Raw genomic sequence first — 12357 nt, forward strand, 5'->3', positions numbered from 1 at the left:
TTTGCTGAGTCTGATCCCTTTGGATTTCCAAATGGACGAATTTCATTTTCACGACCTCGCCACAAGTTAAGGCTAAGTTTAAATATTCAATAAACACTTGAAAAAAGAGACAATGAACCAAACTTCTTCCACAAGTTAAAATCAACTTATGCGTCTTAGTTATTAGACGAAAACTTGAGATGAAAGTTGAAATGAATAGGTTGATATTAACTTGAGATGAAAATTTAATTCATTTTACATTTGTAGATGTTCATTTGAAGTTGATCTAATTTATACAAGGTAACAACTTTAGAACTTGTCAATTCCAAGAAGGTGTCACTGGCATAAACAATAGGCATGTCTGGTAAATGCAGATTAGTTCTGCATGGAAACTCAAAATCATACAAACAACAAATTAAGGGTCTGCAAAAAAGCATAAAGCTTGCGGTAAAGTAATAACAAAACTAGACATTTCGAATAACTCACAATACAAAGCTTTGTTTGATTCTACCAAGAGAAATAATCAAGGATGTGCTTAAAAGACCTACATCAGGAATGTTGGACCTCTTTCTACACACCAATCTCCCCGTGGCCTCACTGTAATGGGTTAGCACATAAAATATACTGTCCATGGCAGTAACAACACTTCACTTCTCATCATCACTCGCCTCACACAACTCTTCTCTCTCCACTTCTGCATCCCACAAAGCTAAAAAATCAGTAGAACCCAAACACTAGGACAATTATTGGGAGACCAAAATGAACTATTACAATTCTGCATCAAATATCAAGTTTAAAATACATTTTAACTTTTTTTTTATTTAGCACAACCTAACATGATCAAAAAGCACATGTATCTACGTTGTCCTAAAATTATTTTTAATTATGCGACTAATTTAATTATTAGGGTTGCTAAAGCAATGCTTCAGTACGAAGCACTCACTTGACATGCATGAAAAAGTAAAGAAAAGGAAGGGAAAAAAAAACAAAACAAAGAAATAAACCTCTGACATCAGGTTCGGGCACTTGTTCTAATGAACAAACGCAATCATCTCCGCCAACGAATCCACACACACTTCCTTCGACAACACTCAAACCCGAAATCCCTCACCCCGGACCCTTCCTTTTTCTGAAGTGGTACCTATACGGCAACAAAGTGCACGACAGATTTTGGGTAAAATGACCTGCGCGTTTCGCTCCTCTCTAACAACCTTGCGAATTTCAATTACGGATTTTGGGAATGTTAGTGGGCCCTGGAAGATGGCTGTGGGCCGACCCAGGACTTCGCGAAGGGAATAGCCCGTGAGCTTGAGGAAGCCTGGGCTGGCAAACACGATGGGGTGTCCCAGGATGGAGGGGTCGGTGACGGTGAAGCTGTCAGGCAATTCGTCAAGCAAGTCACGTGTGTGGCGCGTGTAGCGCGCGTCGAAGGAACGTTGAATTGTTGTTGAACCTAGCTCCAACTCCAGTTCCATCGGCATCGGCGTTGTTGGTGTTGTTATGTGTTCTTGTTCTAGAACCTTCTTTGATGATGATTCTTCTTCGACTTATCTGTAGAAGAACCTGCTGTCTCTCAGCGCCACGTGGCTCACACGAGCGTTGGTGTTGTCGAACCTACAAATCAAAGCCTGGATGTCGATGAACACGTGGTTGCAAGTCGAGAGCATTCTTTGCAGTGTCTCCGGGAGAATCTCACTGTCGACCCCGACCGCGAGTCTGAACCTGAACCGAGTCTGGTTCCGCTTTGGCACCAAAAGCCGAGGACATTCTCCCAGCAGTGGCGGTTGTGGTAGAGTTGCTTGAAGAGATGGTGGGCTTTTGGGCTTCCTCATCTCCCGCAGCACTGCCATGAATCGAAGAAGCTGAGGCGACAACAAGGAATGCGAGAATGAGAGAGAGAGTGGCCTAGTACACTGCCCGATAAAGAGAGAAAGAGAAAGCAACAAATTATATTAATTAAAAATAGTAACCATTTAAGATGGGTTTTTTGAAGACCGTCTTTGTTTTGAAGCATTCCAAGGCGGTTTTCCAAAACCGTTTTTAAAATGTTAACAATATTTACAAATTTTCCACTGTGATATAAACAAAGACAATTTTATATGACCGACTTAAATTCCGTGTGTAAAAAATAGTATTTTTAGTAGTGTCACTTGAAGAGTCCAAAGTGAGTCTTAACTATGACATCCCTTTCGAAACCTGCTGCATTGAAATCACCGACAATTAAACCTACAACTTCTGATGAAACTGGGAGATTATGTTCTCTTCCATCACGACTTCTTTTGCCCAAAATTCTTAACCTTGTTTCATGGAAATTCCTTATACCTTGCAAACATCGTATAACCATGTAAATTAGAGCATATGGACTATAAATATAAACTATTTTCCTTATATACTCAATAATGGATGTTTTTAAAGAGTTAGTATCTGGTTCCATTTTGTAAACAAAACAAAAAATAGTTAATTGTAAGAATTTTTTTTAGTTAACATATTTATAATTTATAAAAGACAAAATATTTAAATAATTTAAAATGACATACCTTACAACAAATATTCTATTTCTAATTTCATTTTCTATGTCATATATATACATTTGAGCAAACTTTGGTGGCATTCCTGGATTAGGCACCAAGCTTCCAATGTGATAGAAATTTTCTCCATTCATGAGAAACATTGGTGGAGCATTTCCATCATTGATAGATTTAATGACTTTTCCATGTGAAAGATAACATACTGTTGAAGGATCTAATGCTTTCTAAGAAGAATTTATTCCTCTTATCATGTTTGTGATATAATCATATAATGGTTGTGAAGTAGATAGATACTGAGGCATTGTGATCCGATCTTACATGCATCACATAGAAAATTTTGGATTTTTAGCTTTGAAATGCTTTTGTATACTTTTTCTTCAAACCACTTAGCGCACCACAAAATTGACAAATACATGAGGGTTCACCAATGTTCAAATATTCAACATTGACATCTACACTTAAAATACAACAATATTTAGATATTGTTAATAATATGTAAATAAAATTACTATTTTGCTGTTTGTTTCTATTTTTTTAATAGAAAGAAACCTATCAAAACAAATAGACTGGGTATTATTATTTTGTGATAATAATTCTTCATTAAGAGTATAATCATCAGTTACATCTAAGTCAAAGTCAAGTTGTTCTTCATCTATGATACAATGATATTATTAATAACTAATATAATAATAAATATGAAAACAATAACTTTATCATAAAAAAATAAGGTCTTACCTAAAGACTAATCAGAATGTTCATTGTGATTAACTTCCAGCATATAATTTCCATTTTGATTGAGTTGTTCATTATTAACAATTAATGGACTTTTACTTTTGGACATCCCCAATACAATGGTATTTGTTTGTGATATTGTATTTTGCTGCAATACAAAAGTAGAATTTCGTTAAGTTACCAAAACTCCTTTGAGTATATGTAAATTACCAATTTGTGTGATGTAGAATAACAATTTGTTTTTTTTCTTCAAAAAACTATACTGTTAGAATTAATTGGCAAACCTTGTTGGGTTGATTCTTGTATAGAAGTAGAGTTACTTGGCCCATAAGAGAGATTTGTTACCATTGCAAAAGGGCAACTGCTTGGGGCACCCAACAATTTTTGAAAATGTAAAAAATACCCTTATGGGTATTTTCAGTTATAAATAAGAGGTTTCATTTTCATTTCTGTAGCGTCTTTTTTTTTCCCCCGCAAAATCTCACTTCCTTAGTGTAAGTTGCTTCCGTTAGCCTCCTTTTCCGAGCATTTTTTGTCTTTGGTAGTGTACGTGCATTGTTGACAAGGGTACGGTGAAGTTGCGTGATTATTCGTCGTTGGAGCAGAAGAGGTACATATAATTTTTTAAACAACATACGGATTAAAAATTCATACGATTCATACGGATCAACAATCCGTATGACAATCCATATGGTTCATACGGATTGGCAATCCATATAGTTCATACGAATATGGCTCATATGGATTGTTAATCTGTAGGTTTTTTTTTAAATTGTAAATATTTTTTTTGTTTATTTAATTTGATTTATCTATTTAATTTGTTTGGAGTGTAACTTTTTTGTAATAGTTTTAGCAATTTTAGAAATATTGATTTGGTGATATTATTTTATAGTGGTATGAAGCAATAAAAAAATGTATTTAGTAATTAGATTGGTAAAAAATGATAATATATATAAACTTTAAAAAATTGCTAAAACTAACATTAGATTGCTTAAAAATTAATTTAGTAAATAATTGAAAATAATTTAATAATTACATTGGTAAAAGTAACATTAGATTGCTAAAACAATTTTGTGTATACATTTAACTAAATTATGTATTTACATGTTTAACTAAATTATGTATTTTGATGTTTATTACAATGATTAATAATTAAACAAAGTTGATATTTTATTGAATGATGTATTTATTAGAATTTATATGATATTTATTGAATGATGTATTTATTAGAATTTTTATCATATTTTAATGAAGCTATGTAGTAAAAATGTAGTCTGTGGTTATATGATGTACAATACATTTTTATTTTATTTTTGTTAGAGCTATATTTGTGTTGATAACAAATGAGGTGATTGTATAATTTTTTTAAGTTGTATTTTTTTAACATTATTAAATGTTTTATTAAGATGAATGAAGAACAGTGGATATATGATAGTATCATGTCTGAAGAAGTTGATATGAATGTTGAAAATGAGGAAGATGTTGGCGTGAAAGTAGAACACGTTAATTGCTCTGATGTCTTTGATATTTCTCAAGTATTTGTCAAATTTGTTGTTGGTACAGTAATTATATTACATAAATGTTTATTGATCTCAAACCTTTTTTGAATTGTGTTATAGTTGTTTGCTAGCCATGATGAAGTTTTACATTAGGCTCGATCGGTGGCTTATGACAAAGGATTTGTTGCCGTGATAATGAGGTCAGACACTAATACTCGTGTTAGAGGAAGGCCTTCATTTCTATTAATAGCTTGCGAAAGGAGTGGTGAGTATAGGCCTAAGAAGAATGATTTGGTAAGAACATGTACTGGCAGTAGAAAATGTGGATGCCTGTTTAAGTTGCGTGCGAAGCCAATTTTGGGAGGAGAAGGATGGATAGTGAAGTTAATTTGTGGGGTTCACAATCATGAAATGGCTAAGTCATTAGTTGGACATCCATATGTGGGTCGACTGACTAAAGACGAGAAGATTGTTGTTGTTGATATGACAAAGTCCACGGTGAAGCCAATAAATATTCTTTTGACATTGAAGGGGCACAATGTCAACAGTTATACAATAATCAAACAAATTTACAATGCTAGACATGTTTACCGTTCTTCCATGAGAGGAAGTAACACCGAAATGCAACAGCTCATGATCCTGCTTGATCGCGATTAATATATTCACTGGCATAGGATGAATGATGATAATGTTGTACATGACTTGTTCTGGAGTCATCCTGATGTAGTCAAATTAACTAATTCTTGTAATTTGGTTTTTTTGATTGACAGTACCTACAAAACAAATAGGTACAAACTATTGTTGCTTGATATTGTTGGTATTACACCAACAGGAATGACATTCTCTGTTGCTTTTGCTTACTTGGAAGGAGAACATCTTAATAATGTTGTTCGGGCTCTACAGTGGTTTTGGGGTCTTTTCATGAAAGTTGATGCACTCCTTGGGTTTATTGTTATCGACAAAGATTTTTCTTTGATGAATGTAGTAAAAACTATATTCCCAGATGCTATGAACTTGATGTGTCAGTTTCACATTGACAAGAATGTGAAGGCAAAGTGCAAAACCCTGATTGCTCAAAAGAATGCATGGGATTATGTGATGGAGACTTGGGGGAGTTTGGTTGACTGTCCATGTGAGAGTTCTTTTGACGAGTACCTTAAAAACTTTGAAATGACTTGCTCTCTGTGGCCTATGTTTATGGACTATGTGTGTCAAACATGGGTGATTCCGCACAAAGAAAAATTTGTGAAAGCATGGACCAACAAAGTGGTGCATTTAGGAAAGACAACCACTAACAAGTATGAATATTGTTTTTTGTTTGTGTTGATTTGTTTAACTGTTGACTTAAATGAAAATGTTGCGGTTATTTATACGTTGTTGTATATTTCATTTGTCGGGTTGAGAGTGCTCATTGGTCATTAAAGAGGCTCATACAAAACACCCTTGGTGACATATGCAGTGTTTGGGAAGCAATGAACAACATGAGGACACTTCAACACACCCAAATTAAAGCATCTTTTGAGACAAGCACGCACATGGTTGGGCATGTGTTTAAAATTACCTTGTACAAAAAACTACTTGGGATGGTATCAAGGTACTCTTTAAATGAAATTGCAGCTGAGTATGTGTGTGTATCTTATGCAGGCAAAAACTCTTCATGTTGTGGATGAGTCATGAGGACTATCCACAGTCTTCCATGTGCATGTGAGTTATCTAAATATGTTGTTGGCTCCATACCACTAGAGACAATCCACATTTTTTGGCAAAGACTTAGTTTTTAGATCAAGGGTTATGTGAGGCAGAGATGACCATAATTGAGGAGATGGAAACCATATCGAAACAATTTAAGCAGCTCGATGTTTGTGGAAAAGTACATTTGAAGACAAAGCTGTGAGAAATTGCTTATCCTAATCTAAACTCTATGTGTCCTCCTCTTGAAAAGGTGAAGACCAAGGATGCTCCAAAAAAACCGCTGACCAAACAACAAAAGTCAACAAAACTTGATCTGTCTTATTGGGAGTATGTTGATGCGTTACACTATGTGCAAAATAATAATTCTTTAGTGAAACGTAGTGCATCATCATCTGAACAACCAATATAGAGATAGAATATTCCAATGTTGGATCAATTTCATCTGTGCATCCAGGATTCTATTGAAAACATTATTGATGTCAAAGCAGATGGTAACTGTGGTTATCGTGCAATAGCTGCCTTATTGGGTATGGATGAAGAATTATGGTCATTGGTGCGCTATCATCTGCATAAAGAACTCACAAGCTGGTCGGAAGAGTATATCAACCTGCTTGGTGGCATAGAGAGATTTGAGGAATTAAAGTGTTCCCTACTTGTTGATGGATTATCTATGGTGCGTAAGTTTATTGTTATATCACTTTTTCTTAAAATAACATTTAAGTAACCATTATTTGTTGTTTGTTACATGTAGGTTACCATAGACAAGTGGATGAATATTACGGATATGGGATATGGGATATGTCATTGATTCATGATACAACGTGATCATTGTTTCTCTTTCACAACAACAAAGCATTACATTTTTTCCTCTTAGAAGTCAATCACCACTAGATTCTTCTGTGCATCGCGTAATATGCATTGGTCATGTGTATTGGAGTCATTTTGTACAGGCAATTGCATAATTATGATGTTAGTGTAAATGCTGACAATGCAGTTGGTTATCTTACATTGAATCTGTTTGTCGTTATGTAACATGTTTTTTTACAAGACCATTGTCCTTTACCACCATTGCGTTGTTGTGAAATACACACATTGTTATTATCACGCAAGGCAGTGGCCCACCCCATACATAGGTAGAATGCAACGTTACACAAATTTGTCTAAGCTGAAAACTGAATTTATTGATTTAGGTGAAGAATGAACATAAAATATGTTATTTCCACTAACGTTTCTGTAAATAATTATTTTGTTGACATTCGTAATTTTGTTGACATTTCTATAAATAGTAATTTATTTCCACTAATTATTTTAAAAAGTTAATCCATAAGTAAGTACTTTAAAAATAATAAACATACGGTTTCATTAGCTAATGGACACAAATTTAAACATTATATTAACTTACAACATAGTTGAAACAAATAGAAAATGCATCAAAAACTACAATTAACTAATACTAATTTTTCATTTAATCATGTTGCGACTGAGACATGTCGTCTTCCATTTTGATTACCGGTTTACTAAAAATAGCTAAAATTCCTATTGAGCCAAATTGTTTCCAATAATTAGACTGTACTAAGACCTTTAACACGTTATCATCAGTTTTTAACTCAATAATTTCAAATTTGATAACTTTTTTTGAATACTCAGAATGACTTGGCTGTCGAAAAAGCAATTGCCTTACCGTTTGTGATTCATGAATAAACAATTATCGTTTCCCAATTATTCTTGAAACTTCCTAAGATTATAATGGACATCTAGTGCATCACGTAATAGCCACACTCAGTGCATCCTTTTTGTCTATTACACTAAATACATAATGAAATTTAGATATTAAACGTTAACTACAATTAGTGTACAAACACATAAAATATGTATAAGTAGAAGTTTTCTTTAAATCACTTACTTTAACAATAATCCACCTAGCACCAGCCTTGGATTTAGGTTGTGGAGTATCATCAAGTTCTTTCAAAGCACTATTGAATACAAGGAACATTAAAATATTGATGTTGTTGAGTAATGATAATGCAAATGTATTGAAAAACAACATTGACCTGTTAATTATTCCTTTAAGATAGTTGTCTGGCCTGTTATGCAAGGAACATAACCAGACAACAAGATTTTCCTTAGGCAAAATGAAGACCATTTGCCAGTGCGCACTGTAGTGGAGACCAATATGGGTTATTGTAGTATTATATATTATTTTAAATTTAGTTGTTCAGTTTTACTTACCCATTCAGGTAGGCTCCAAGGTAGACATCGTGTTTTGAATTCTGCATCCAACTCTTCATGTAACTTTTTGATTCAAATTGTGATTGCCCAGATCTCTGAATGAACTATGGCTCGAGGAATCCATACACATTGGAATTCCCCGCTCACATACTTGTCTCAATCAGATGCCTATTGTTGTTAACACAGTTAATTATGAATGAATTTAAAACAATAACTTAGGTAATTAACAATAATCTAAATTGACTTACAGAATCCACAACTGTATAACAGATATGCTGAGACATTGATCATTGTGTGCAATTTCAGACAGATCTTCATGCTTTATGTACAATGGGAATTCTTGATTAAACACCCTGAACATGGTAGCATCCCACATAACCGAGAGAGGATTCAAAAAAGTTGTGGGATGTTCAATGTCATCAAATATAGGGGATCATCGACCTCATGATCCGACCTATCTATAGGTTTTGCTGGAGACACAGCTGCCTGTTTATCCAACATAGTTAATTAACATAATTTAATTACAACGAACAATTCAATTGAAAAAAAAGAAGCATATAATGAGAATAAAATAACTGTTCTGATAAATGCTTCACAAGATGTGTCGGCCAAGAAAAGAAGGTGTTAAGTGTCTGCCCCACTAAAATAACCTCGTCAGTGGGTACAAGAATGAGAGCATCTGCATCTTTAACTTCCTCAACACTAACCTTCACTTGGCCATGCAATAAAGGATGTTGTGAGCCACTGTGGATCCCTCATAAACTCTTCCTAGGGTAACTAGGCGGGAAGGATTTTCTTTGATGTATAACCCGCATTTGTCTGAGTCACCCGTGTCTGGATCGGTGACTAAGGGATCAACACAACTCCCCTTTGTGCTGGCACGAGCAGCTGAGGGACCAACCTCAGGCTCCAGAGGCAGTGCATGGATCTGTGCTTGCAACTGGGACTGCATCTGGCTGAAGGATAATATTAGCTTCCAAGTCACTTTTTCTGTGATCGACTCCTCCACATGGTCCCTATTTGTTGAGTCAGCTGCTCGAGTTCTTCAGGAGCCATGGAGGAAGAACTGCAGGAGGTTCGTGGAGCCGATCCAAAGTATTCCAAATATAGTATTCAAGTGTTCAACCCACTGTAAGACCTGCTCACCAGTCAATGGTATTGACGCTATTTTGTGCTCTTGACTTCCATTAAATGCTTTTTTTCAATCGCCTGTAAGGGTGATTGGAAAACCCCGATGCCTAGTGTAAACTGTTTTTCTACCATGTTTCAGTTGTATGTAGCTTGTGTCTTCTTTACTGATGGGGCATGCATGATGACCCTTAACATTGTAACCGCTCAAATTCCCATATACTGGAAAATCATTAATGGTACAAAAAAGCATTGCACGCATTTGAAAAGTCTCATTCTGAAACCCATCAAACACTAAAACCCCCTCGTCCCAAAACGTTTTGAGGTCTTCAATCAATGGACTTAGATAAACATCAATGTCATTTCCTAGCTGTCTTGGGCCCGATATCATCATGGACAACGTCATGTATTTTCGCTTTATGCACAACCAAGGATGAAAATTGTAAATTACTAGTAGAACTGGCCATGAACTGCGTTGAGTGCTTAAATTGCCATATGGATTCATTCCATCATTGGCTAGTCCAAGCCTAAGATTTCATGTCTCTTTGCCGAAATCTGGAAACAAACGATCTATCTTCTTCCACTGGGAGCAATCAACCGGATGACGGACTATTCCATCACAGTTTCTGCCATTTGCGTGCCATGTAAGGTTTTGTCTCCATTAGCAAAAAGTCGCTTAAACCTTGGAATGATCGACAGATACCACAACACCTTCACTGAGGGGTCCTTTTTTGAGTTTTCATCACTACTACACTCCTCATCATCCTTGATTTTATGCCGTGATACCCCACACCTAGGGCATTTGGACATTTCTTCAAATTCATGTCTGTACAATATGCAATCATTGGGGGCAAGCATGAATCTTCTAATACTCCATACCCATTGGACACAGTATCTTCTTGGCCTGATAGTAACTTTTAGGAAATGTGTTTTTCTCTGGAAGCATATCATGCACTACTTGAAGCAGTGAACTAAAGCTTTTGTCACTCCACCCATATCTGGCCTTCACATTAACCAGACATAACACTGCCGACAACAGCGTCAACGAATTGTCGCACCCCGGATACAAAGGCTTCTTTGAATCACTTTGTAATGTATCATATACATATGGGCATGTACTTGCTGAAAAGACTCTTGTCCAAGGTCACGAATCATATCCTCCAAGCGATCTCCCATTTCTACATCAAACGCTTTAGATTAGGGCCCACTTTGCATGTCTGTCATTTCACCATGCCATATCCACGTCGTATAATTCCTCTTAATTCCATTACACATCAGATGGTCCCGTATGTCATCGACTTTTTGCTGTCTCCTGTTCAAAAAATTTATGCATGGACAAAAAAACTTCCCGTTTTCATCCGGTCGACTTTTTTCTGAAGCAAATTGTAGGAACTATTCCATGCCTTCCTCATACGCAGGGCTCAAACGGCTTTCATTCATCCAACTTTGACCCATCTAAAAAATAACTCATTCATACTCCGAAACTCATTCAATGCATGATATCTCACTTTTTCATTTATGGTATGACCCTATCTCATTCAGGAAGACACATTTTTATGGTAGATTCATGCATCAAGGCTAATCTTATTTTGTTAAATTTGATGAAATTTCAACAGCATTTCGCATTGGTCTCCAAGTGCACGACATGAAATTGGTGACATTAATTCGCCGATAATCAAGTATGCACTCAGAGAACAACTAGAAATGCATTGTACCGTAATTTCATCAAATAAAACAAAATAATGTTAACCTTAACACATGAATGTACCATAAAAATGTGAGTCTCCCCAAACTGTCCAAATGGATAATTCAAGATTCAATGCAATGATTAATGCAAACTTTCTGCAAGAATCATTGTATTCAATCTCAAATGGGAATCTAAGGTTCACTCATTATGAACAAAAGTTGAATCTAATGAAAAGCACATTAATGACATACAAATTAAATATAGTGAGATATAACACAACACAACTGATCGGGAAGAACCCTAACCAAACAAGAAAGCAATGGATGTGGAGTTAGGGCCACAGACGGTGGAGCTATCCACCCTCGTCACACGTGCCACTAATGATAAGTCCTTCGATTTGTTAGCACCGCTAACATATCAGCGGACTTATCGTTAGCAACGCGTGTGACGAGGGTGGATAGCTCCACCGTCTGTTGCCCTAACTCGGAAACCATTGCTTTCTTTTTTGGTTAAGGTTCTTCGCGATTTGTTGTGTTGTAATTGCAGATTTGACCATTATACCATATAAGATTTTAAATCAAACACCATTATATGTGTATATAAATACTGAGACAAAAGTCAAAAGACTAGTCTGTGACAATAATAATATACATACTAGTCCGTACGTACGTACCTGGAAGCTAGCAACGCGAATTACAAGTAGTAAATGATAACCTGAAGAAAAAAACCATAGTCCAATTAGCCACCATGTATTTAAAGCCTTTTATCAGCTATGTCCACAATTGCTTTACTCAACTAGTGGCACCATTTTAAAGGAAGCCAGCAACCTATCAATTCTCAACCAAAATGTTGACAGAATTCAGTATTCAAATCCAATGCAGTA

General features: G+C 35.6%; 1 protein-coding gene across 1 annotated transcript; it reads right to left on the reverse strand.

Annotated features, from left to right (window-relative positions):
- Positions 1-371: 371 nt before the first annotated feature.
- LOC100776985 (protein TWIN LOV 1-like) lies at positions 372-1679 on the reverse strand. Its single transcript, XM_041010230.1, has one exon. The coding sequence runs from the start codon at positions 1458-1460 to the stop codon at positions 1071-1073; it is 390 nt and encodes a 129-aa protein (XP_040866164.1). The 5' UTR covers positions 1461-1679; the 3' UTR covers positions 372-1070.
- Between the last annotated feature and the right edge of the window lie 10678 nt (positions 1680-12357).

Source organism: Glycine max, chromosome 16 (assembly GCF_000004515.6).
Source record: "Glycine max cultivar Williams 82 chromosome 16, Glycine_max_v4.0, whole genome shotgun sequence".
Taxonomy (NCBI): Eukaryota; Viridiplantae; Streptophyta; class Magnoliopsida; order Fabales; family Fabaceae; genus Glycine; species Glycine max.

Coding starts and splice junctions, on each gene's coding strand:
- LOC100776985 (XM_041010230.1), bottom strand. CDS start 1,460: ATGCCGATGGAACTGGAGTTGGAGCTAGGTTCAACAACAATTCAACGT.